The sequence below is a fragment of the Nycticebus coucang genome, chromosome 18 (genome assembly GCF_027406575.1).
Source record: "Nycticebus coucang isolate mNycCou1 chromosome 18, mNycCou1.pri, whole genome shotgun sequence".
Classification (NCBI taxonomy): Eukaryota; Metazoa; Chordata; class Mammalia; order Primates; family Lorisidae; genus Nycticebus; species Nycticebus coucang.
Genome location: NC_069797.1, coordinates 37037559 through 37065164, shown reverse-complemented (window position 1 = coordinate 37065164; position 27606 = coordinate 37037559). Strand labels below are relative to the sequence as shown.

The following is a 27606-nucleotide window of genomic DNA, read 5'->3' as shown; positions in this document are numbered from 1 at the left end:
GAAGACTATTATAAGAGGTCAGGAGAGAGTCTTGGGTAAAGATAGGTGTGGTGAGAAAAGGGAATAGAGAAGGTTCTAGTGCGTTGAAGGGCCAGTGACAGTTAGGAACTAGAGCCAAAGGGCTGGAGCATTCTGCCCAGGTCCCGCCAAGTTCCCCCTGAACCTTGGCTTGAGTCCAGACCAGACAAAAGACATTCCTGGAGAGTGGCCTCATATGCCCCAAAATGCTACTCGCTGCTGTCATTTTCTCCCTCCCTCCCTCATTTCACCCCATGAAAAGTGAAACTAGGTAGTTTAAAATTATGTATATTTTTTCCCTTTGAAAATTACATAATCATAAACTGTAATATTAACCTCAGCAACAGCAGTAGAAATCACACATTTGGCTTGGAAGAGCAGCGATTCCCTGAGGAGTTTCACCCAGACGATCCATGTAAGGACCTTGTAACACCGCAGCCAGGCAGGAGGGAGAATGATGACATTTTGCCATGAACTTAACTGAGCTCACAGAAAAAAGAAAATATGAACACATCACCAGGATTTCGTATTTTACATTTGAAAATAGAATTTATGGCAGATACAATCAAAGCATCACTATCTTAAATATAATTAAATATTATTGAAGAAATATTGTGCATTAAATTATTAAACAAAGTACTTCTGTTAGGAAATTATAATAAGAACGTCACACTGCACATGGGGAAAGTTGGAGATAATAAATAAGGTTTTCTTCAGGTTCCATCTCTCAGTCCTGGTATGAAGGTTCAAGGCTTCATGTTTTAGACGTTTGGTCCAGACGCTTTATGGAATCCTGGACCCACTTCTCCGTGGGGTCAGCACAGACTGCCTTGCCCAGTTTGGTCTCGAAGCTGTGGACAGAGGGGCACAGTGAGACGAGGACCTTGAGGGTTCCACCCAGGAGCATGGCCTCTTAGCCCCTGCATCTGATCAGCTCTCGCTCCCTCGGTGCAGGGCCTGGGTCCAGGAAAGGAGGGAGGTCGAGGCTGGCAGAAAGAGGCCCCAGGAGGAAGCTCTGCTCCTGCTGTTCAGGTGAATCAGTCCAGGCTCTGGCTAAAGATACTGGGACAATCTCACCAAACACTTAGAAGGGCAGCCTGGAGTGATGATGGACCCCTTCTCCTGGGCTCAGTTTCTCTTTGGGGATGGGGGGCCCACGGGATCGATAGTGTATCCTCTCCTCTGACTCACTGGATGTGAACCCTGACCTCTCTCCCTTGCCCCTCAGAACTTTTGACTGGGGGATAGGGGCTGGGTTGCCAGGGTCATCCACTCACATCACAGCTTCCTGGGGACACTTGGTGCTGGTGATTCTTGTGTAGCTCTCCAGCCTCTGGATGGAGATCTTCCTCTTAACTGTATTAAAGCAGCAGGTGATTGGAATGGAAACAGAATCTGAAAGAAATTTTCCAAAGAACGAGGCAGTCAGGGTGCATTGTAAATATGCATTTGTAAGAGGAGGAGGAGAGGGTAGGTGAAGACCTAGATATCACCATCCCAAGTTTACCGTCCCAGTCTGGATCCCAGAGATAAAACGTCACTGTGCATCAGTTTCATCTGTTGAACTAGGAGGCCCGTCATGAGCTTTAGAGACAACCTATGTCATATGCTGAGATTCCCCTGAGGCCTTATTCCCCTGACACAGCTGCTATTCTGGAAGCTACACTGGATCACAACTGACACTTGAAACTTTAAGCAGTACCTCCTTCCTCTCCACTACTGCTTAATACACAGCGAGATGACCTCCACTTCCCCCAGCGATGAGAGAGTTTTTGCCGCAGTGGCTGCCCTGAATCTCTTCCCAAAGCCAGGGTCAGGAGCTCCTGGGGCCTGGTGGCAGGGGCTCTGTCTCTGAATAGCTGACATAGTGACTCTTCTTAATAACTCTCTTGGTCTCCCGTCTCCACTTGTGCAATGCAGACTCTGCAGCCAGTCTGGGGGTGACTCTCGCTGGGCTGCTAGAACCAGTGGTAGTTACAGTGCTGACCCTTAGGGAAGGAGGGGCCTCACCTGGCTCAGCGAGCCCCTGGGGGGTAAAAGTGGCTGCTGCCAGCAGCAGACCCAGGAGGGCTGCAGAGACCTTCCTGCTGCAGGGTGGGGGCAGGCTTCAGCCTGAGAACTGGAGGTTTCTTTGTCTGTCTCAGCCTCTTTGCTCTCTAGCAACTCTGCCTGCCTATTATAGGTGCCGCGCAAGCTCACAGTCAAGGAAGGATGAAATAAGACCCTGAATGTGCTGATAAGGCACCAGACCCTGAGGTGATTTCCAGAGATGAAGAGGAAGCAGTGCGCTTTCTATCTTTGGCTCAGACTTCTTGGAGAAAAGGCGGAAGGGAATGTGGTTGTGTCCAGATGAGTGTAGGAAGTGACCTCACTGGACTATGAAGGGCTCTGATTTCTTTGAAATGGAAAATAAATAAGTTGGTAGGAAAGGAAAAAGGGAAGCTGAAGTCACAGTGGAGTGAAGTCATCCTAGGGCCTGCCGCTCTGCGGGTGCCAGGAGGCCAGGGATGGTCAAGTTCTAAGGCTTTGACTGTGCTCTCTCCATCACACTTGGGTCCCTGGGGTTCTCAGCCGGACAGGCTCCTTTATAACCCAGACAGGTGGCTCCACAGAACCTGGAAAGCCTTACTGCACTGGGGCATCCTCAAGTCTCAGCGCTCTGGGATCTTCATGCCGTGGAGCAGGAACTGGACAGAGAGTGCTGGTATTATAATATTCTGGTTCCCAAACATTTACACACTCAACCGTCTTTCCAAGTGCAATTCTATGGAGAAGCCAATATTTCATGCAGATTGAGGTGAAAGGGGGTCTTTTGCAAAAGACCTCCCAACTCCCATTTTTCACATACAGGGACAGGTGGGGCAAGGAGAGGAGGAGCCAGCTTTGATCACCACCAGCCACACCTACTCCCCTCCCCGCACGTGTCCATCATCACAGTATCATCATACAGAAGTTCTGCACTCCCAGAATCTCCTGCAGTCTTCTTGTCATCCTTTACCCTCCCCCCCCCAGCAGATCTCTGGCTGGCTACCACTGATCTCTAACTCTCTCTGTGTCCTTCCCCAGCAGGTCTCTGGCTGGCTACCACTGATCTCTGAACTCTCTCTCTGTTTTGTCTTTTCCCAAATGCTGTCAATGTCGTTGGAATCAAACAGTCTGCAGCCTTTTCAGACTGGCTTCTTTCACCAAGCAGTATGTATTTAAGGTTTCTCCATGTCTTTTGGTGGTTTCATAGCTCATTTCTTGTTTTTTTAAATTAATTGTGTTTTTAATCATTGTGAAACACATGTAATATAAAGTTTACCATCATAATCTTCTTAAGTGTACAGTTCAGCAGCATTAAGTACATTCATATTGTTGTGTAACCCATCTCCATAACTCTTTTCATCTTGTAAGCTGAAACTTTATGCAAATTAAACCTCACTTCCCCTTCCCCCCAGCTCCCAGCTACCACCTCCTACCATCTGTCTCTATGATTTTGAAGACTTGTTTTTAATTTTTTGATTATATATCCAGAAGTGAAATTGCTGCCCTGCATCATACGGTAATTCTATTCTTTATATTTTGAGGAACTACCATACTGTTTTCCACAGTGGCTACCCCATCTTACATTCCCACCAACAAAGCATGAGCATTCGAATCTCTCCATATTCCTTCCAACACCTGTTAGTTTTTGGTTTTGGTAGTGGTCCCCCAAATGGATGTGAAGTGCTATCTCATTGTAGTTTTGATTTTCATTTCTCTAGTGATTAGTGATGTTGAACGAATCAACATATTAGTTACTTGTATGTCATCTTGGGACAAAAGCCTATTCAATTCCTTAGCCCATTTTTGAATCGAGTCTTTTTTGTTTGAGACAGAGCCTCAAGCTGTCGCCCTGGGTAGAGTGCTGTAGCATTACAGCTCACAGCAACCTCAAACTCCTGAGCTCAAGCAATTCTCTTGCCTCCGCCTCCCAAGTAGCTGGGACTACAGGCGCCCACCATAATGCCCAGCTATTTTTTGGTTGCCATCATTGTTGTTTGGGAGGCCTGGGCTGGATTCAAACCTTCCAGCTCAGATGTATGTGGCTGGTGCCTTAGCCGCTTGAGCCACAGGTGCGGAGCCATTGAATTGGGTTGTTTTTTTGATGTTGTTGTCGTTGAGTTTTAGGAGTTCCCTCTGTATTCTGGATATCAATCACTTATCAGATATATGAATTGCAAATATTTTCTCTCATTCTTTGGGTTGCCTTTTTATTCTGTTGATATTGTCTTTTGATGCACAAATTTTTAACATTTTCATGAAGTCCGTTGGTCCATTTTTTCTTTTGTTTTCTGTACTTTTTGTGTCTCATCCAAGAAATCACTGCCAAATCCAAAGTTATGGAGGTTTTTCCCTGTGTTTTCTTTTCAAAGCTTTATAACTTTAGGACCTATGTATTTAGGTCTTTGATCTGTTTGCAATTAATTTTTGTATATGGTGTTAAGTGTCCAACTTCATTTTTTTTTTGTATTTGGATATCTAGTTTTCCCAGCACCATTTGATGAAAAGACAACCAAATAGTCTTGGTACCCCTGACAAATTTTTTGACCATGTATGTGAGATTTTATTACTGGGTTCTTTATTCTATTCCATTGGTTTATATGTCTGTTTTTATGCCAGTACCATACTGTTTTGATTATTGCAGGTTTGTAGTAGATTTCGAAAGTAGAAAGAAGACCAGCTTTGATATTTTTCAAGATTGTTTGAGCTATGGGGGTTCTTTGACATTCTAAATTAATTGTAGAATGGACTTTTCTATACTTTTTGCAAAAAATATCATGGGTATTTTGATAGGGATTTGTATTTGTAGATTACTTTGGGTGGTGTTGACATCTTTATTTATTTATTTATTTATTTATTTATTTTTTGGTGTTGACATCTTAACAATATACTTAGCATTTCAATAAATGAATATGGAACATGTTTCCATTTATTTATCTTTAATTTATTTCAGCAATGTTTTATAATTTTTAATTGCAAAATTCTTTCACCTTCTTGGCTCATGATGCTACCTGGACTGAGAGATGGAGCCTGAAAAAAACCTTATTTATTATCTCCAACCTTCCCCACGTGCAGTGTGACATTCTTATTATAATTTCCTAACAGAAGTACTTTGTTTAATAATTTAATGCACAATATTTCTTCAATAATATTTAATTATATTTAAGATAGTAAAGCTTTGACTTTATCTGCCATAAATTCTATTTTCAAATGTAAAATACAAAATCCTGGTGATGTGTCCATATTTTCTTTTTTCTGTGAACTTAGTTAAGTTTATGGCAAAATGTCAACATTCTCCCTCCTGCCTGGCTGCGGTGTTACAAGGTCCTTGCATGGACGTCTGGGTGAAACTCCTCAGGGAATCGCTACTCTTTCAAGCCGGATGTGTGATCTCTACTGCTGTTGGCTGAGGTTAATATTACAGTTTATGTAATTTTCAAAGGGAAAAATTATACATAATTTTAAACTACCTAGTCTCATTTTTCATGGGGTGACATTGAGAAGGAGAAAAAACAGCAGCGAGTAGCATTTTGGGGCATATGAGGCCACTCTCCGGGAAAGTTTTTTGTCTGGTCTGGACTCAAGCCAAGGTTCAGGGGGAACTTGGCAGGACTTGGGCAGGATGCTCCAGCCCTTTGGTTCTAATTCCTGTCACTGGCCCTTCAACTCACTAGAACCTTCTCTATTCCCTTTTCTCACCACACCTAGCTTTACCCAAGACTCTCTCCTGACCTCTTGCAACAGACTTCTAACTTTTCTCCATAACCCCAGGTTTTCTCCATCTTATTAACTCTCAAACCAAACATAGTATCCCAGGAGTGAACCTAGGCATAAGAGGAAACTAGATGTGGAGTGGCTCAAGTCCACTCGGGGCTTTTAATAGAAGGTGAGTCTCCAATACATCTGGTCTTCAAGGACAATGTGTGTTGTGTGACAGACAGCAAAGGGAGAGGGAAGAATAGGGTCCTTCAGGGCTGCCGTAGGAGGAAGAGGAGGGTAGGGGGCCAGAGGGAGGAATCCCATCTGGATAGACTCCAAAAAGACAGGGAGATGGGGTTTTAGAAATACAGGTTGCAGCTAGATTGTTGGGGCTCTTGAATTTTAGATTAGGGAGTCAGCAGGGAATTGGGACTTATAAAAGTTTTGAAATAGCAAAGGAGAGTGGCACGTTTGCAGACATGGATTCAGAAAGTTAGCACAGGATGGAGGGAGGAAGAGAGGGCCTGACAGCAGTCCCTGCAGAGGAGCACGGGAACTCGGGAGGATGGTAGTGGGGGTACATTGAAGAAGAATGGGCCAGAGAGGGCCAGGATAGGCTGAATGTGACAACTGACGCAGGACATAGACTCATCTCATTCTATTTCACAAGGGCCTGCAGTTCTGAGAGGCAGAATTCACCCATCTCTGCCGTGGTGTGAATGTCTGTGTCCCTCCAAAATATACATGTATATATACATGTATGTATCACACGGGTGTTTATGTGTGTGTATAAGATATGTGAGGATATATATAAACACACATGTATATACTACAGTTTACTGTGTATAAAATATACTTCAATATAAAGTAAATGATAGAAAACCTCATAGAATTATTTTGCTTACATTTTAATTTATTGGATTTTTAAAAAGTCTATGTTAATTCCTTTACTTTTCTCCCTGTGATAAATATGTTCTTATTCTTAAATCAAGGCGATTTTAACTTCTTTTGATTTAGAATATATGAAGTTTTCATTTAGTATAAATACTGGATGAACTTTAATAGTAAAGAATTTGTAGGATTTGGAACACATGAGCCTCCTCAGGGTTCCCTCTGGCCAGAAAGGAATTTTCACTGCTCCAGGCTGGGAATTTTTTACTCATTTCGGGGAACTTCCAGCTGTATTGTGTAGCACCAGATCTTTGTGGAGGTTCAAGTTTGTCTTGTGTTTTTAATTCAGAATAAAGTCATTGTCTGACTTAATACCATCAGGAATTGGCCAGTTTCTCCTCTGAGCTGACTTCATCTGAGAAATACATCCATAGGCAGACAACAGAAATAGTTGTGAAAATCATAGCTTTGGGGAATAACATGGGCTAGTAAAAATGAAGGGAATTAAGACCTAAGGAACTTGGGTCTAGGCCAGGCATGGTGGCTCATGCCTGTAATCCCAGCACTTTGGGAGGCCAAGGCAGGTGGATTGCCTGAGCTCACAGGTTTGAGACAGCCTGAGCAAGAGTGAGAGACCCTGTTTCTAAAAATCGCCGGGTGTTGTGGCAGGCATCTGAAGTCCCCAATACTCTGGTGGTTGAGGCAAGGCAAGAGTTGCTTGAGCTCAAGAGTTTGAGGTTGCTGTGAGCTGTGAAGCCCAGCATTCTATTAAGGGCGACAAAGACTATGTCTCAAAAAAAAAAAAAAAAAAAAAAAAAAAGAAAGAAAGAAAGAAACTTGGGTCTAGTCCTGATTTATCTAACTAGCCAGTAACTTGCCTAATGTGACCATGTGTAAATGTTTTTGATTTTAAAGTTCACTAGCCTCATCTGTAAAGTATGGGGTTTGGCAAGTTCAGTGATGGCTAATAGCTGTCAGTCATATGTTAGCTGTTTGAATTGGTGGTGGATGACTGACAATCTTTGTCATGAAAACAGAGCCAAACCGTGAGGCATTGCCTTGGGTGTTTTAATATCATTCTGGGATTAATTAGTGATGTCTGCTACAGGCCCGGCAATAGGGAGTGATACTGCCTATGTGACACAGTTGCTATTCCAGGATTAAATAACACATGAGCTCTTCTTTAACTTGGTTCATCTATGGTGATCTGCAAAGGATCAAACCAGAAGCAAAGGGTTGCTAGGAATTGGAGTGTTCTTTGCTGCGAGCCCTAAGAGAAGTGAAATAGCATGACAGTTATAAGTCTGGACGTGGATGCTGCAAATACTGGTTAATATTTGTGTCAGACAAGGCATGGATTATTTAACTTCTTTATATTCAGATTTCTTACCTATTCTTTAATTTCTTTTGTGGAAATGGGTTTATTATGAATACTAAATTATCAGACACCAAACACGTGCTTTGAAGAGTGAGTAGCATATGGTAAATGACCAATGAGCTGGCTGTGCTCAGGAGTCAACTAAGGTGGATGTAGGTGGGTTATAGGGATAACCCTTGTAAGGTGGATGTAGGTGGGTTATAGGGATGACCCTTGTAAGGTGGATGTAGGCAGGTTGTAGGGATGAACGTTGGGAAATGTTTGTGCCTTAGATGAAAAAAAGAAACAAATGTTTCCCATAGACAGGGGAGATGCGGGGTCCTGGGATCCTGCCATGAGCCAGAAGAGTAGAATGTTCTGGGAACTCAGAGGTAATGGGAGTCAGATCCAGTGTTGATCGACACCAAGGGCTCCAAGTTTCTTGCTCTGCAGGGAGTTTGGAGAGGTCAGTTGACAAGACACTTTGATTATGCAATTTCCCTCTCTTGCCTTATTTTTAAACTGAATTTGAGAAATCCACAAGTAAAAGGTTAAAATGAAACTTCAGGATGCGCATGTTCAGACGTTGTTCTGCCCAGTGTCCAGCTGTGTTGTCTAGAGAAGGGGTCGCTCCACCTTTTCTCCTTGCTGACTTCCCAGTGAACAGTTTTCCACAACAGATTTGACAACTGTCTCAAATACAACACTTATGACAAATGTCTATGGTTCAATGGCTAATGGAGCAGCGTTTGAGATCAGAAACAACAATCTGTGTTGTTGTTGTGAAGGACAGTAAACAGCTACTCTGCGGGGAACCAGACCCGGATTCCCCCTGGATTCCCACATGGTCCTCAGGAATGAGAACATCCTGGGAGTTAGGACTCTGCTTCACATCTCAACTCTGACCCACGTGTTCTTAAAGAGCACAATACTGTAGGACGAGTTGGAAGTGGCATTTACACTTAATTTATTCGACCCTTTCCCTATACAAATGAGAGAAAGAATTACAGAGGGGAAATGATTTTTGTACCTTGAACAGCTACTTCATGGCAAGCCGGGACTTGCATGGGGCACGCCAGGACAAAAGCTGCCATGAAATTCCGTCTCAAGGGTAAGAGCCAGGTGGAGATCTACAGTGAGTTGCCCAGAAACCTCAGTGACCGTTCCCCGCACTGTTCTCCAGATCTGCCTGCGATACTAGGATGCCATGGGCACTTGCTATTAATACACGGGGTGGAGGCCTTACCTCACCCAAAAGTACAGAGTCAGAATCTTTAGAGATGATGTTTCAAATTCCCTGTTTTTGAAGTGCTCCAGGTGACTAGGTGATTTTTTATTTATTTTTTTTTTTGAGACAGAGTCTCACTCTGTTGCTCTGGCTAGAGTGCTGTGGCATCAGTGTAGCTCAAATCCACCTCAAACTTTTGGACTCAAGCCATCCTCCATCCTCGACCTCCCAAGTGGCTGAAAGTATAGGCACTCACCACAACTCCTGGCCAGTTTTTTTTTTTTTTTTCTATTTTTAGTAGAGACAAAGGTCTTGCTGTTGCTCAGGCAGGTCTCAAATTCCTGAGCTCAAGCAATCCACCTGCCTTGGCCTCTCTGAGTGCTAGGATTACAGGCATAAGCCACTGCACCCAGTCAGACCAGGTGATTTTTAACCATTCGAGGGCCATTAATCTAGTTCAAATGTATCACTCACATATATAAACTGAGGCACAGGCTAGGAAGAAGATTTACCCAAAGTCACTTTGACAATTTTGTAAAGAACCAAAACCAGAACTCAGAGATGGGGTCACCATGCCTAATTATGCACTGGAGCTCCTTGTTGGGTCCCTGATGATACCTCATAGCATCTTCATTCTAATACAGGCTCCAGAATCTTCAATGTTGTCTCTGTAAGTTCATGCAGCTGGGTTAGGCAATCGTGGGTCCAGCTAAAATGTAGATGATTTGAAGGGGGATGACTTGATGTGTCTTAACAAATGGAGCATGAACAGATTCTATGCATGGAAATGCACAGTGCAGTGCTTCAAGTCCCTGCAGCACCAGTCCCCATTCAACGCCTGATATTTGCTCGGCACAGGGAACCTTCTGAGACCCAATAAACTATCTGTTGATATCTGTCCTTGTCCTTACTAACTCAGTTAGAATGATAAGATAAACTCTTAAATCACGCTTGGACATAGGGCTGGATGTGAGGAGAAGAGGCAGACAGAGCTATTTTGTTATAAGAACTAACTTTTCATGATGACAGTGAATTCACTGTCCAGTTGCTCACAGGGCTTTGGGAGTGCCATTGGGGTGTGCATGGAAGTGTCCTGGTCTGCCTTCCTGGTTATTTGGGGGATATTTCATGATCCCAGGCTCCTGGCTGGCTTTGTAGTATAGGCTCTATGCACTGCCTCACTCTGTTCTTCCCCTGTCATTCTTTTGTCATTTGAAGAGCCATGGGAGTGAAATGGAGTTTGTCTGCTGTATCTCCTCATTTCCTAGATGCATACATTATTATCTCTATTGTATTGATTTAGCGAGAGAGAGAGAGAGGGGGGAATAGATATGCCCTAGAAGGCATGAAACAAAGTACCCAGGTGTCTGGCTGTTCAGACCAGGCTCTTCCCAATGCCCCTAGTTTCAAGTGTACTGCATGGAACAGTGTGGTAGGACATGGCACAGCATAACATGGGTTGCCTCTTATCCAGATTCTAATAGTTTTCTCACTAATTGCAGAGGTGGGGGTTATGCTCTGCTGTCACCTCACTTAGGCCGTTGGAGTCATTATCATGGGAACATCCCTGGTGACTATGGCAGAAAGAGACTCTTGTCCCAGCTCTTAAATGCTTCTGCCTGGAACAACACAAGTCACTTCTGTTTACATTTTATTGACTGAAGTAGATCACGTGGCTTGTCTGTTTTCAACATGACTTGGAGATACAGCCCTGCCTTGTTCACAGAAGAATAAGAAGTGGACATATTACCAGATGCCTCTAATCACTACCTCATGTCCACATTACCCACATCAGTTTAATAACTGTTAAGGGTTGCATAGAAGCAACTGTACTGTGTCATGTTACTAGACTAAATAATTTCTAATGCGTCACATTCAAATAGTCCATTCATTTAACAAACATTTTTTAAAATTGTAACTTGGAACAGAGTGGTGGGTCTAAATGGCTTCATAATACTTCATGTACTCCATAACATTTTAAACAAAATCCACAAAGAAACCCGCAACTGACTTTCATGTAAACTTCGAGAATAGTATTGATGATTGTCACATCAAGTTATTCACCTCAACTTAGACAAGTGGGAAGTTATTATAAAGCCCTCAGTCTACATAGGTATTAGTTGGTACTTAGAATGACATTTTTACTTCATTTTTAAATAAAGATCACAATTAAGCCTACAAAGACTAACAGTCCCTGTGTTAGTTATCTGTTAAGCTCTGAAAAGGAGCCAGTGACCAATTAAATGCTCCATATCACATGTGAAATAGTCAGTTTTGTTTATATCACTGCTTTTAAAGAATTGAGATCAAGTAGCCTACTTGATTTATCATGGTGAGTTACGCTCCATAACATTGTGAGCTAAACTTGTTCATTATCTTTGTGTCAAAATTAACAGTTCATTTTCATTCTAAACTGTTAGTATAAGAAAGCATAATAGGAAGTCAGTTGCAGAGTAGTTAGGCCAGTATAACAAGCTCTGGTGTGTTTTATGTTGCAGGAATTGGTGGAAAGACGCAAGCCATCTCTTTCAAGGCACCTTCGCTCATTGGCGTGTATGGCCACGGGGTGGCGCCTTCTCCCCGGCGCGCCGCCCGTTCGCCAGCAGCCTCGTGCCGGGACCATTCCCGAGAGAGACCTTCGGTAAGAACTTGATACTGCAATTTACAGCTCCCTGGTAGCTCCCTTTTAGCGTTGTGGTTTTTAATTCGATTACCTTTTTCATTCAAGTCTCTGAGACCGCGCTAAGCCTACATAATCTGTTTTCTCGCTGACCTGTGGCGGCTGCAATCCATGGGAATACTGTGCTTTTTGGAGAATCTGCCCTCAAGTCGGAAGGTTTTTATTTCCCCGGTGGAGGGCGCTCTACTTCCTTCACTCACCTGAAGCATTTCCAGGATTTGCTGTATTTCTAAGAACGTCTTCTGAATTGTTCCTGAGACCCTAAATCTGGCATTTTCCCCAACAGAGAATAAGACACTTGGAGGACTTTTATTGACTTTTAAATGACTGCATGTTGCTTGTAGGAAAGGACAGAATTTATCTGCATTTAGGGTACTAATTCATTCTGATTTTACCTGGATTTTCTCACTTTTAGCACTAACTGTCTAGTGTTCCAGGGAACCTCTTAGTTCTGGGTAAATCTGTGTTTAAAGCCGGAAGATGGAATCTGGCTGTGCATTTGTGTCTTTCCTGCTTTCTTCTTTCTCCATCTGTGTGTGTACATATGTGTATATGTGTATGTATACATGTATGTATCACACAGGTGTGTATGTGTGTGTATAAGATATGTGAGGATATATATGAACACACGTGTATATAAATGCACATATATGGAAATAATGCACATATGATTATATTTACAGATTTTTTTTTTTTTAGAGACAAAGTTTCACTATGTCACAGTAACCTCCAACTCCTGGGCTTAAGCGATTCTCTTGCCTCAGCCTCCCAAGTAGCTGGGACTACAGGTGCCCACCACGCTGCCTGGCTATTTTTTAGTTGCAGTTGTTTTACCTGGCCCGGGCCGGGTTCGAACCTGCCACCCTCGGTGTATGTGGCTGGTGCCATAACCACTGTGCTACAGGCGCTGAGCCAATATATTTACAGCTTTTTGCACTTAGCATGGGTCACTCACTCTTCTAAGTCATCATTTGCTTGAATTTTAGTGGCCTTATACTGTTTCATTATGTAAATATATCATAATTAAAGCATTTCATTATAGTTGGACATACATATTATATATGTATTCATTTAAAAAATAATTGTAATTAACATTATGATGAAAAAAAATCCCAGTTTAAAAACATTCGTTCATGCCCTTTATTTCTGTAGCTGTGGGATGAATACATAGCAATATGTGAAATGTGAAACGTTAACATAAATTGCCAAATTGTTTCCTAAGAAGTTTTTACTCTGGACAACATTTATTATTTGTGGCAAGCAGAATAATGGCTCTTTCCCTAATCCTTGGAACCCGTGAATCTGTTGCCTTCCATGACAAAAGAGTCTTTATGGATGGGATTAGGTGAACAGACCTTGACACGGAAAGATTACCCTTGATTATTCAGGGGGGTGCCATCTAATAATATGAGTTTTTATTTTTATTTCAGATTAGTACGAAGGTACAAGTGATTAGGTTACATTGCTTGTCTTGGTTAGGTAAAATTCAAGTTGTAGTTGAGCCCTTCTCCCAGGGGGTGTGATGTATACCCTTCCATTGTCCCCATGAGGTGAGAGCAACACGAGTTCTTAAAAGTGGAGACCTTAGTAGCTACATCAGACAGAGAAGAGAGTCAAAGGGGGAGAAGTGCTTGAGCCACTGTTTCTGCTGAAGACTTGCAGGAGGGGGCTATGAGCTACAGAACAGAGGCATCTAGACGCTGGGAAAACCCTTGATGACAGACATCAAGAAAATGAGTCTCTTGGTCCAGTAACCCAAAGGAAGTGAATTCGGCCAACATCCTGAGTAAGCAGACAAATGAATCTTTCCTAGGAACCTCTAGGAAGGAACACAGTCCTGACAGTGCCTTGTTTGGTCTGAGACTCATATTTGACTTCTGATCTTCAGAAGTATAGGATGTTTAAGCCATTAATTTGTGATAATTTATTCCAACAGTATAGAAAATGAATACATTATTATTTTAAGACTTATGACACTTTGTTAATAAAAATATTATAGGCGGAACTAATGTATAGTGGTGGAATTAATTCTAGGTGCTCCCTTTGGGGGATATTGACTGGCAGGGCTCACCTGGTTTGGAAATCTACAAATGATCTGGGTGGCAACTCTGGAGGTGCACATATGCAAATCTGACTTAATATCACTGAACGTTAGGAAAGTATAACCTCAATTACAAAATAAATTAAAAGAAAAATTCCACTATCAGCTTGTTTAAATGCTTATGTATCGGTTGGTATTTTTATGTCCATGTTGAATGGTTTATGTTTCTATCTTGTGAATCGTCTGACAGTCTCCTTGGCTTAAGAGTTCAATTATTTTTATCATTTATTTATAAGAGACTTTAGAACTTCTATTTCTTGTTCATTCCATTAAAAAGGAAAAACACCATGTCATCTTTTAATGATACAGAAGTGACAAAACTTGAAACATATCCCTGACCTCAGGATTTCCTCTTACAAGAGGGAACCTGAGCCCTTTAAAAAAAAGTGGGGACTGTCCCTTGCCAATTGCATCATACAATACTGAGGCACAGAGTCAAGTTTTAATTAGAAATTAAGTTTGTGTAAACCCCCAGCCCATGTGGAAGGTCAGTGTCAGACCTTCCTGACAGAACGAGCTCAGGATGTTTTTACCCTCCAGCGATGTGTCTTGATGGAGAGGAGCATCTAGAGGTGAGCGACAGGCACAGTAATAAAAGTCAGCTCTGTGGGAGCAGAGCCAGTGAGCAGAGTGCAGGGGAATGAGGACCCCTAGTCGTGTGGCCTAGCTAGGTAACATCAGACCCACTGTGTCGTGCAGACAATGAAGGGACATGCAAGACCAAGGAGGCAAACAGGTTTCAGTGTAAGTATCAGCCCGAGTGGTTCACTGGAAAACATAATGAGGCCTCATAAGGGCCAGGAAAAGTAGTGATGTGCTTCTTGATGGATATCCTTCATGGGCGCAGGATTAGGGAAGAGCTCCCTCTGGGATACGTCAGACATTTCTGGGCCAGGAGATACCTATTCTCCTCGCTAGTTTATTCTCCCAAGATTGTTATCTTGAAACAGGTCTAGTCTGAGACTTGGACATTTAGGGCAACGAATCCTTAGAACAGGCAGGGTAGTGGTTTAAATAAGAGACTTTGGAGCCAGACTGCCAGGATTCAGATGCCTTGGGTACTGAGTGCAGCTCTCTGTACCACAGTTTCCCCAGCGGTAAAATGGACGTGAATTAGACTAGCTGACAGAGGAAAAGGTCATTGAACAGTGAGTTGTTAGCATATGGCAAGTGTTTAATAAGTTAGTTGTCATGGATATTGATAAAGAGAATGCAGTGGTCAGGGGAGGCTGGACAGAGACCCAGGACAGGAGGTTTCCCTTCACTCTCTCCGTGCTTCCCAGTGAAGACATATGACAGAGATAGACCTTCAGGAATGCTGGTGCTACAGATAAGGAAATAAAGAGTCTCCTGGAAGCAGGGAGCATGGGGTCTGAGGATCCTCGTATGACCTGGAGGAGCAGAACCTTAGGGCCCCAGAAGGAATGGGCCCCGGGAAGACCCCAGGCCTGAGGGACACCAACAGGCCCCAGGCCTGAGTTCTGCAGTCGGAGATTCTGAATCTTCAAAGATTGCAGTCGGAAAGTCCCTTTGATTTTGCAATTTCCCTCCCTTGGTTTTCATCTGGGTTTGAGAACCCCTGGTGTTAAAAACTGAAATGAAACTCTGGACTTCCCACCTCCTGCACACGTTTGGCCCAGCAGCCTGGCTGTGTTCCCCCGGGAGGTGGCCGCCCTGCTTTCTCTCCCTCTCCTCTTTGGTGTCTTCTTACTTAAACAGTTATCTAAAGCAGATACAACAACTTGTGCAGGGGCTGGTGAATGGCAAGACTGTGTCCTGGACATGAAGTTAGCCGTGGACAGGGATTAATTAGCATTGGAAAAGAAATGAGTTTCCTGCAATGGAAGCTGTTTTCTGTCTTACGTGATCTCCAAGGAATGTAGCCAGGTCAGGTAGAAGAACGTCCGGGGAGCCACAAGTTTTGGGGACATCCTTCAGCTTCATCTCACATCTGTTCAGAGATCAAAAAAATCATAGAGATAGTAGAAAAAGACAGGAAAAAGAAGGAGAGGTGATGAGTTTTGCAGCAGGTCACACAGCTGGTCTATGATGAGCCAGGACCTAAGAGTGAACAGAACCCAAGGTTGGACTTGGGCAGGTCATACATTGCAAAGGCTGCCCTTCAGGTTCAAGACAGTGGAGGCAGAGCCTGTATGTGAGAGCACCAAGGACCCTCAGAAAACATCTAGTGTGCTAGTATGGCCTGGGCTGAACCTTAGGAGCACCAGGAGAACTGACCATTAACCTGATGAGGCTTTCCACAACCCTATGTCCTGACTCAGAATCTTGGGATAAGGCCAGGAAATCTGTGTTTTCAGAAGCAACCCTGGCGATTTTGATTCACAGCCAACTTGGAAACTATCAGCCTAGTGCAAAAGCTAAGTGGAGTCCCCCGGAGGGAAAATCGTTTATACAAGCTCACCTGCCAGTTTATGGGGAGGCACAGCCTCAGGGGAGAGCTGAAGTTTCAATAAGCAAAGATGTGCAGCCCTTTGGTGTTTGGGTCCTGGGCTCTCCAAGGCTCCAACATCTCCAGTGCTTGGAGTTTACCAACAGATTCATGCCACAGGAGTTGGCTGAAGGCTTTCTTTTTAAACATGAAGAGACATGGCGGTCACCATTTCCCACCTTCTGCCCAAGCCTTGCCTAGCTAGAGGGCCTTCTGAGTATTAGCACATGTGGTAACATCTTAGTCATTTTTATTCCAGCTCACTTCCTCACTTGGTTGGCATTTTGGTGTTCACTCCTGATTGACGTTTGCAGAAGAGATCTTGGTGGCAGGAGAGGAGGTACACAGGATTACTGGTTCTGGCATGAAAATGAATGATCTGAAACAAGATGGTGGCTCACAGTTAGGAACTGTCAAGGGATGAAAATTGGTTTTTCCTAGAAGCAGATTTTAAAACCAGTGTTTCTTCAGAACATCTTTTTTCATAAGTATCTTGACACACCGTGGCTGGAGCAGCAGTAAAATGGGTGATATCAAAGAGAGCCATCTTGAAACGTTTATTTCCAATCCAAAATGGAGCTTTATGTTGTGTTTGTCATAAATCTACATATTCTTCTCTACCAGATGACTATAATTGCAAAGTAGAGTTGCTTTGACATCTGATGGCAGGACAATAGTATGCTACCATCCTTCTGTGGACATTCCATATGAACACACAAAACCTATTCCTCTACCAGATCGTGTGTATAATAATGAAGAAACACATCATCAAGTGCCAAAAACCAGATTGGCAGAAGAAAGTGAACACCTTGAACAAGGACCCATGATAGAGCAACTTAGCAAAATGTTCTTTACTACTCAGCACTGTTGGTATCCTTGTGGACAGTATCACACTCGTCCTAAGAAACCGAATCCTCCACAGATGATACTGAGGTTCTCCAGGGAGAGAAATGTGCCTCATTTGCCACCTGAGGAAATGCAATCTGGTATATTCATTAATAGGTTATATAGTAAACTAGTAATAATAAACTGTCTTTTCATAAAAAAAAAAAAAAAAAAAGAAGATGAATGATGTTGTCGGGGGGCTAATTGCTCCCAGAGCTTTGGGTGTATGGTGGGGGCTTTGATAAAAGTCTGTGTCTAGGCAGGCAGTGCCTGAGCTGGGAGTAGGTTCGTTGTAATCCAGGTTTCTGGCTGGTAAGGGAGGGCAGGTTTGAAATACTTTCTCGTCCAACTCTTTCCTGGCCAGTGTACAAGAGGATGTTTGCCAAAATGGCTCCTGAATCATCTGCTAGACTCTCTCGCTCCCTGCCTGTAACAAAGGGAAACTGAGGCCAGAAGGAGCGTAGACTATGCCTCAGTGCACAAGGCATTAGGGACTCTTCCGGAAGCAGCCCCATGCTTCTGAGCGCCTTGCATTGTATAGGAGTTACCTCTGTCCCCATGGCTGGTAGGCATGGGCTCCGCTAATTGATCTTTATTCTTGGTGAGGAGGCTGGTTTCCATATGAGCAGCTTCTCTTTCAGAAAGAGGAGCTGGTCAAGGTCATGTACTGCAGTGGAATCTTATGAAGCATCCAGAAGGAGGATGCCCTGTGGTTTTTGTTGTTGTTGTTTTGTTTTGTTTTTAATGCACATTCCAGACCTCTGTAGTGGGGACTTAGAGGGATAGTGAGAGAGGAGGAAAGTAAACTCAGAGCTCAGGGTGGGTCTGTCCCTAAATGTGGCCCCAGGTTCCTGACCCACTCTAGTCTACTGAACGAAGGTCTTCAGTAAGCCCCTGTCTATCTCACTCTTGCTGTGATCTGCCGCCTCTCCTCCCCACTCCCCATTGCTTCCGGTTTGGCTCATTGCTGAGACCTGCTTCCACAGCCCATGCCGACCCCCCATCAGCTTTCTCTTCTTCAACCATACCTCTGCTCAGGCTGCTTCCTGCCCCGCTATCTCAGACACACTCAGGTTTCCTGATGACCATCTTGACATTGAAGATCCTGCAAAGCATGGCTCTAAGCTTGCATTCTACAATTTGTAGGTGGAGCTCAGTGGCTCAAGCCTATAATCCTACCACCCTGGGAGGCTGAGGTGGGAGGGTCTCCTGAGGTCAAGAGTTCCAGAACAGCCTGAGCAAGAGCAAGACTAAAAAAAGAAATGAAAAGAAAAGAGAAGAAGGCACTGTGGCAGGCATCTGTAGTCCAGATACGCAGGAACTTGAGGCAGGATTGCTTGAGCCCAGGAGTTTGAGGTTGCTGTGAGCTAGGATGATGCCGCTGCACTCTAGCCTGGGTGACATGGCAAGACTCTGTCTCAAAAAAAAGAATTCTTAACATGTCTCCTATTCCTGGAGCAAATTCTAGCCCGACTAGATTTCTGCGTCTTCTCATTCTTCTGTCCACCCTAAACTAACCCAGTCAGGCCCTCACCTTTGATGTCACTCCATCCTTTTTCTTTTTTCTTTTTCTAAGACAGAGTCTCATTCTGTCACCCTGGGTAGGGTGCCATGGCGTCAACCTAGCTCACAGCAACTTCAAACTCCAGTTCTTAAACGATCCTCTTGCCTCAGCCTCCCAAGTAACTGGGACTATAGGCGCTCACCACAACGCCTGGCTAGTTTTTCTACTTTTAGTAGAGATGGGGTCTCACTGTTTCTGAGGCTGGTTTCAGACTCTTGAACTCAAGTGGTCCACCCACTTCAGCCTCCCAGAGTGCTAGGATTACAGGTGTGAGCCACCACAACTGGCTACTCTGTCCTTTAAGGTAGGCTCTCCTTAGCCTCTTCCTCACTGGAAAGTGTAACCTGACCACTAAGTTCATTGCCACCTGCTGTTCCTCTGAGGTCTGGATTCACAGACAATTGGTGTTTCTCTGGGATTGAGGGTGAGATAAGACAGGAATGACCAGAGATAGGGAGAACAATTCAGAGGCTGTTGCATCGGACTGGGTGGGAGACGTCTGGCAGGACGGGGTGTGGGCGGGAGAGGGTATGGGTTCTCTGGACATTTGCACTCTCCGTGTGTATCTGCTTCCAACTTTGCTCATGCCCAGCCTCACCACCAGCTCCTTGCTGGACAAGAGACTAAAGTCCTTGAGTTCTAGGAGGCTGCTGTTGGGCACTGGAGCTGCAGTGCCGGAGATGTCCTGTCTGTCTTGAGTCTACACGGAGAGCAGCCAAGTCCATGGCCCTCACTTCCTAAAACCATGCTTCCGTCCCAATCTTCACTCTTCCAGCTTCATCTTGCCCCCAAAGAAAATATAACTGCCTGATTTCATAAGTAAAATGTACTCTTGAAAATCCCAGAGTCATACGTATAAAAATCAGAAATAGTTGTGTTCCCAGAGCTGGTGTCCTGGACAGACCCCAGAGACTGGGTCTGGTGGCCTCTACTCCCAGGTCTCCCTTGTACCAATCTGGTCCTTCTGGAAATGTATTTCCCAGACACAGCAGATCCGTGGGCTCTTTCATGCATGAGGGCAAAAGCCAGAGGCTTCTAGGATTTTTTGGCCTCTCCACTCCTCTGGCTTCTGTCTCAGAGTTTTATAGACTTAGGAGCTGTTATTTTATAGGAGTTGAAGAGTTAGGGAAGGGAGAGAGAATTCCTTGGCCCAGTCATGGTCAGGAGTGATGAAATGAGACCAGCAATCTGCAGAGTAGGCACTGAGCCCTGGCAGGTTTCCAGGAAGTGAAAGAGTATCCATGGGCTGGGACTGGGCATACTTTCCATTCATTGCCGAGGTTGGTGGGGGCGGGATAGGAAGGATGGTGCAATTGTGCCCAGCCTAAGAACAGGAAGTGCTCTGAGTTGGGTCATCTCCTGGGCTGCACTTCCTCTGCACTGAAATGCCTTCCGAAGAAAAGGGAGGAAGAAAGGAAATTGAGTCACCAGATTGTAAATAGGTTCAAAATTTCTCCTATCTCTGCCTCTGGCAACATCCCCATCATGGGCTCAAAGTGACTGGGATTCCAACCAGGAATTGAAAAGACCTTCACATCTCTAAACCTTGCTGGCTCCTGCTCAACCTAGTGTGGTAATAAGTTAGAACTTTGAGTGAATGAAATGCTCCAGGAGTCCCGGAGTTGGATCTGAGCCTCAGAGGTTATCAGAGCTGGGCAACACCTGGAGATCTAGGCATGCTCTGGTTTTCAAACCTCAGTTTAGCTGTCAAGGTCTTTCCCCAAATGAAACTATGAGAAAATGCCAATAGATCCCCAAGGCAAATGGAGCGGTCTGTGTGATGCAGAGGCTGGGGGCTCCCATCCCTCACACCAGCTCTAGGGGATAGCGCAGTATGAAAAGGGCCGACCTGTAAAGGTCCCCTCCCTGCCCAAGGCAAGGTATTGATAGAGAAGGCATGAACACAGTCCAGATGTAGCTTCTAGTGGACGCTCAGTGCAGGGTTGGGAAATTCTATAGTAAAGAGGGAAAATCACTACATCCACACAATCCTGGAAGCATCTGGGGGACATTTGTCCAGCTACCCTGCACTCCGTGTGTGTATCTGCTTCCAACTTTGGTCATGCCCAGCCTCACCATCAACTCCTTAGATGCTTGTCTTTTTCTCTCCACTCTTCCAAATTGACTTCCACCCTCCCTCCTCCCTGTAGCTCCTCAGACAATGGCTCTCTGTCCCCTGAGTTGTACATTTCATTCAACTGGCAGTAAACCTGCCAGGCCAGGCCTGCATCTTTTCTAGTCAAAGAAGGAGGTTTCCCCCCAGCTTCCTATGGACCTGTGTCTTCAATGAAACCCTTTGAATGGCATCTGGGCCTGGAAGAAGGAAGAGAGGTCTTGCCTGGAGGGGACTGGACACCTCTATTAGATGTCAGATCACAAATAGGTCAAGAGCTATGACCTTCCACTGAACTTCCCCGAGGTAAAGCCTTTGGGTGCCCCTGTCCTGAGACCAGGCAAAATGGCCACTTGTGTCTACTAGATAGACACCCTGGGCTTATCAATCCTTGAGAGTGGGAAAGGAAAAGAACAGGAAGCCATACCTTGGTTTCCCCTTATGAAAACAGGGGGACAACAGTGTTTTAAGGGTTAAACGAATTGACAAATAAAATGTGCCTTGATCAATGACTGGCATATTACAAAGGTCTCTATAAACTCAACGGTCATACTTTTTAGGAACTTTGGAAGAAGTATGTCCAGGAACACTGGGAAGGGACTCAAAGTGTAAGAAAATGGACTTTTTACAATTTCTTTCAACCGTTGACTCATGCTTCCAAATGGAGACATGTTACAGTGGTCATGGTTTTCCAAGGAATGCTTTGTGTTATAGAAAAGAAATGATGAGGAATTCCGGAGAGAGGAAAGAGGCCCAGGTATCTTGCCAGCCTTCAGATGTTTGGAGTGCTCTGGGCCTCAGAGAAATGAGGCTGATATGGTCCAAGGACAGCAGTCTCTTTCTTAACTGGGCGGGTGTCTAGGGACCCCAGGAACCTGGTTTGCTATTTGCTTTTTGCTGGTTCCCTCCCCAGACTTCAGCTTGGGGAACTTGAGCATGGAATGTCAGGCCAGCTCCCCAGACTTGCCGAGTCCAGCTGCTCCTACCCGCTGACTTATTTCTGTGTTTTTTTTTTCCTTTGGTGATGTCCCAGCAGTCACTATCTAAAGTGGATTCCACATTCTCTGTGGCTGGAGAATGAGAAGTCTGTGGTCAGCAATCACTCTGATAGGGGCCGGAAGTGAGTCCCCTATTGCAGAAACAGATCTCCTATTTTTCTACCTGATCCCTAGGGCTCCGGGATCATCAGGGAGGAGACAACCTGGACATGTGGCCTCCCAGCTTTGTCCTGTAGCTCTGTCTTAGACTTCCTCTGAGCCACGTAATTAGAGAAAGAACTGAATGGATTCTGAGAACTCAATGCTATCCATCCTGTCCTTTCTTAGATAGAAAAACTGAGGCCCGAGGACAGAAACACAAACTTTAAGGCCACACAGGACATGAGAGGCCCGTGTGTGCTTGGGTCCTCTGACATACTCCACGAGTCTTCTACTCCGGTGTGCCTCCCAGGGCCTGTGCCTCCTCTCTCCTTTCCACAGAGCAAAACCAGCTGGGATTTGCTCCCAGCCTTTCCCAAAGTTGCCTGGAAATCCTGGAAGAAACATTCTACAAAGTCATTTTCATAGGGAGCTTAGCAAGGCCGCTGACACACGGTAGACGCCTCAGTAAATAATTACAGCTGATTTTGTTGAATTCCTTCTCAATGCCAGAGACTACAGATTTTGTGTGTGTTGCCTAACTTCATCCTCCTGACCTATGTGTGAAGTAAGGGCCCTTTTGATGCTTCTCATAAAGATAAAAGAATTGAGGCTTAGAGAAGCCAAGTGCCTTATTCACCAAGCCTGTGAATGTTTACAGTGCTGGCTGCCAATTTTGCATAATCCTCTGATAGTGGGCATCTGTACCCCTATTTTACCGGTGAGGTAAGTGACGCGGGGGCAAACCAGAGCTGGAGTAAGTCCAGGAGGTACAGTACAGCCCCTAAGCCCCATTTCCACTTGGATACATTGAACTAGAATCTGTGGTGAGGATGATTTAGACTCTGTGCTTTTAGACATATGCATCTCTGGTGATTTTAATACACAGCCAATTAGAAGTCATATATCTAGTTCAAAAATTCATCATATGGTTGGGTAAACTACAGCCCAGTGAGAAAAACGTATAAGTTTTTCAAAGTTATTTTGCAAGTTAGCTTTGATAATGAAAAAGACAAAGAGCTCTGGGGGGTCTTGCATGGGCACAACATTCTGACTCAGAGATGACATGTGTCACTTTATCTCCTCCCTGGGTGGTCTAAACTAATTAACCCAATTTTGATGGTGAATGGACAATCACAGCAGCCAACAGCCTTGTTTTGAGAACATGAAGACCAGGGCTGAACCCCTGTGGGATGAGGGTCTGAGGCACTTGGACTGGCAGGGTGCTTGCTGAGGCCGAGGGAAGTCTAGAATGGGCGTCTGAGCAGGGGTTCCCAGCATCGCTTGCAGCCTCAAGGTCAGTTGTACCAGCTGTGTGTGTTCTGGGGTGGAGGATAGTTCATCCCATTAACCTTCCCCTTGCAAGCTTCCCAAAGAAAAGAGGCTTAACGGTTCCTCGATGTGTTTCCAAAACAAACACTTGATCTGAACAGCACAAGGATGGGCCCCATGGTGGAGCCCGTGATGTGTTGCCCAGCTCTTAACCTCCCAGGGCTGAAGTGTGCATTGAGAGCCAACAGCACTCAGCTGAGTTTCCTCTGGGGAAATCTGCCGCCTTGCGCAGAGTGGTGTCCTGTCCCAGGAGCAGCCTGCAGCCAACACTAAGCGGGAGCGGGTAGAAAACCCTGGTTCCTTGCCCTCATCTGGGTTGTCACTATTCTTGGAAAACTCCCTGTGGGGTTGCTGGGAGAAGGACTGTGATGGCCCCACGATAGAAACCCTCCCTCTGCTCAGCTCTGCTTCTGTCTCAGAACACACTGTGAGATTGTTTTCAGCGAGTTGGTGGCTTCCCTGGATCCTGGCTGGGGCTTGTGTGGCACCAGAAGCTTAAACACCTGCTGGGCTCTGTGCCCACGGTTACACAGGCCAGGCACTGCTGATACTGTTCCTAGTTGCAGGTGAATTGGGTCAGGAGGCCTTGGAAGAGAAGAGACAAAGCTTGGCATAGGGGATATGAGCAAATTCTATCCAGTCTTTCGCAGAGGGTGCCTTTCTCTTCTACTCCCCCTTCTAAATCCAAGATTCACCTTGCACCTAGGGGCCCACAGATCCTGGTGAGTGATTCTGTGGCTGTCCCATGGCTGGCACCTGCCTTCTAGGCATGCTGGAGTTCGGAGGGACATCCCAGGGTGGTGTATAGGGCTGAGGTCTGCCAGGCTATAGGAGAGGCAGAGAGGCATTTTGTACCCGGGGTGCAGGCCAGTGATTGCTCTGAGGAGGAGCTGTTCTGTGCAGCTCCTGGGTTCCATGCTGCCACCTAAGGGTCCCACCGGGAAGCCTTCTGGAAGTGGAGCAGGTGTGCCAATTTCCTCAGTTCCTCATTTAGGAGCGTCACTGTAGAACACTCTGCCGACCTCTTTGGTCCCAACAGATTAAGCTAGTGGTGTTTTCCAAGAGAACATTTGCGGAGTAGATCTTGTTGGGTCACTGGTCAGATACTTTAGAATATGTGATTCCCGCCTGCTCTGCAGGGACTGGGAAACTGGGCCCACAGCAACACAGAGGGAGAGACCAGTTCTAGAGAGAAAACTGAGTCAGCTGCCTCCCCGTCAGTGCTTTGTGCCATAGCCAACATGCAGAGTGATTCAAGATGTCTTGAGTGTGAATGGAGCCCCTGAGAGCCACACAATGTAGTGACCCTGCTGGACAGAGTATGACCCAGCAGGCCATCGGCCTCCAGATCAACAGCCTCAGCCCGTGCAGACTTTCATCAGTCGGGTACCATGACCATTTTCTATCCTTGGGGACATAGTCTCTGGGTGCAGACATAGCAGTCACATGACTGATGGGCATGCAGGTTGATTTTACATGCTGATGGAGAATCCCAAAGACGAGGTCTTATCCATTTGCTCTCCAGCTTATAAGGTTAGGATGTGAGGGAAGAAAGGTAGAGGGATGTGAATTTTCTGGGTCTGAGCAGTTAGCCTTTCAATTCAGCTTTGTGGGGTTCACGGCATTCCACCCTGCCTCAGCCCATCCAGCTCCCTTTACCTCTTCTCCTCCCCACCTGCCAATGCTCCGGTTCCTCCCCAATTTCCCTCTTGCCCGCACATTGCACAGTGTGCCAGCTGCTTCTCCCTTCCCATCAGATCCAGCCCCCGGCTGCCTGGCCGCTGGTCCTAAGCCCCTCTGGTCATGGCACTCCTCCCCACTGAATCAAAACCTGCAGTGCCTGCGATTATCAGGGGGACCACGTGCTCCAGTTTGCCTGGGATGGTGTTCATTTATATCTGTCATTTTATACTAATCACCAACATACCATCTTTTGCTCTTAGAAGCATCCTAACTTGGCTGATAAACATCGTGTTCATCTTACTTATTACCATCCGAATGGAGAAAAACCCTACACTCTAAAACAGTGAGAAATGGGAATGAAAATCTGAGCCACACAAATTGACTAAACAAAATTCTTCTTGGTCAAGGGGACCCCAGAGAAACTTAATAACTGTTCATAAAATCCCAGCCGTAACAGGATGGGCAGCCAGACATAGCTCAGTTTACCTACTTTCTTGTTAGTTACCACTAGGCTTTCCTCCCTAAGTGTTAAACAGAACCAGCCCTTTGGAAAGACTTGTCCCACCCCTGATTTCAACCAATGCCTAAGGCTTTCTCCCTTTGGGCTTTCGGCACAACCAACTAGCACTTCTTCCCCAAAAGAGGTCGCCAACCATGGGGTGGAACTGGACTCCCTATGTACAGGGCATTTCATTTATTTTTTAATTTATTTTTTATTTCCAATTAAAAGGAGGGAGGGTACACATCTTTAGGTTACATTGTTCTCACTTCCGGAGTTAAGTTCCAATTTTAAAGAGCCCCTCCCCCAGAGGCATGTTGTTCACCCTCACAACGCGCAGGTGAGGTGAGATCCCTCGGGGCGCGCTGTTCGCCCTCACAAGGTGCACGTGAGGTGAGATCCCGCGGGGCGTGCTGTACGCCCTCACAACGCACGTGAGGTGAGATCCCGCGGGGGCGCGCTGTACGCCCTCACAACGCACGTGAGGTGAGATCCCGCGGGGGCGTGCTGTTCGCCCTCACAACGCACGTGAGGTGAGATCCCGCGGGGCGTGCTGTTCGCCCTCACAAGGTGCACGTGAGGTGAGATCCCTCGGGGCGCGCTGTTCGCCCTCACAACGCTCGTGAGGTGAGATCCCGCGGGGCGTGCTGTTCGCCCTCACAACGCGCACGTGAGGCGAGATCCCGCGGGGCGTGCTGTTCGCCCTCACAACGCGCACGTGAGGCGAGATCCCTCGGGGGGCGCGCTGTACGCCCTCACAACGCGCACGTGAGGTGAGATCCCTCGGGGCGCGCTGTTCGCCCTCACAAGGTGCACGTGAGGTGAGATCCCTCGGGGCGCGCTGTTCGCCCTCACAAGGTGCACGTGAGGTGAGATCCCGCGGGGGCGCGCTGTTCGCCCTTACAATGCGCACGTGAGGCGAGATCCCGCGGGGGCGCGCTGTTCGCCCTCACAACATGCACATGAGGTGAGATCCCTCGGGGGCGCGCTGTTCGCCCTCACAACGCGCACGTGAGGCGAGATCCCTCGGGGGCGTGCTGTTCGCCCTCACAACCTGCACATGAGGTGAGATCCCGCGGGGGTGTGCTGTTCGCCCTCACAAGGTGTACATGAGGTGAGATCCTGCAGGGGCGCGTTGTACGCCCTCACAACGTGCACGTGAGGTGAGATCCCGCCTCTTGCCTTCCCTGCTTCTGCCAGTCGTCCTCCCGCATCCTGCTTCCTGCTTCCCCCTACCCCCAAACTAGACTATATGAGTGTTTTATTGTTCTTATGAGCATGTAATTGTTTATATATTGATTTCATATTAGTATGGAGTACATTGGATGTTTATTTTTCCATTCTTGCAATACTTTACTAAGAAGAATGTATTTCAACTCCATCCAGGTAAATGTAAAAGAGGTAAAGTCTCCATCTTTTTTAATGCACAGGGGATTTTCATGTCCCCTGCTTCACCTTTTGAGGTCAGAGAGCCTGAAACTGCACCCTTGGATCTTGCTAAGGCTGGCATTTTTTGTGCATGTAACTTGGGAAGGGGCATGAAGCTCAGTTGCACAGGTGTAGTTTTCTCCTTTCATAAACATTCATGACTCCTCCTATAGCTGGTTAAATATGATACATTCAAACCACCTTGCTTAGCATAAATTCCTGTTTCCCCTTGCTGGTCCCTCAAAGTGTTTGCTTTCTACTTCTGGCTGGAGGCTACTACGCTTCCCAAGATGGTCAGTCTGCAGGCTGCAACCCTTGATAAGAAATGAAGCTCTCCTTTCCAAAGTTATGAACTGCGTCCTTCTTGAGTTGACTGCAGCCTGACCTCAAGCTTCTGTCTAAATTTTCCCAGCATTTCACACATACTCCAACGCTAACTCCTTAGATGGGCTTCCACCCAAATTCATAAACACACTGTACTCATCCCTCCTACCTGGCATTTGCCCAAACAGTATTTC

At 45.7% G+C, this 27606-nt stretch overlaps 1 protein-coding gene across 1 annotated transcript; it reads right to left on the bottom strand.

Annotated features, from left to right (window-relative positions):
• Positions 1-328: 328 nt before the first annotated feature.
• On the bottom strand, positions 329-11841 carry LOC128571075 (C-C motif chemokine 8-like). Its single transcript, XM_053570743.1, has 4 exons — positions 11756-11841; positions 2029-2105; positions 1296-1413; positions 329-869 (listed from the first exon to the last, which is right to left on the bottom strand). The coding sequence occupies exons 1-4, from the start codon at positions 11839-11841 to the stop codon at positions 773-775; spliced, it is 378 nt and encodes a 125-aa protein (XP_053426718.1). The 3' UTR covers positions 329-772.
• Between the last annotated feature and the right edge of the window lie 15765 nt (positions 11842-27606).

What these genes read in the sequence shown, in the direction of transcription:
- LOC128571075 (XM_053570743.1), bottom strand. Translation starts at nt 11,841, where the DNA reads ATGGTCCCGGCACGAGGCTGCTGGCGAACGGGCGGCGCGCCGGGGAGA. An exon ending in ATACACGCCAATGAGCGAAG is followed by an intron (nt 2,106 to 11,755) that starts GTGCCTTGAAAG and finishes CCCACCCTGCAG; the next exon opens with CAGGAAGGTCTCTGCAGCCC. An exon ending in CCAGGGGCTCGCTGAGCCAG is followed by an intron (nt 1,414 to 2,028) that starts GTGAGGCCCCTC and finishes AATTTCTTTCAG; the next exon opens with ATTCTGTTTCCATTCCAATC.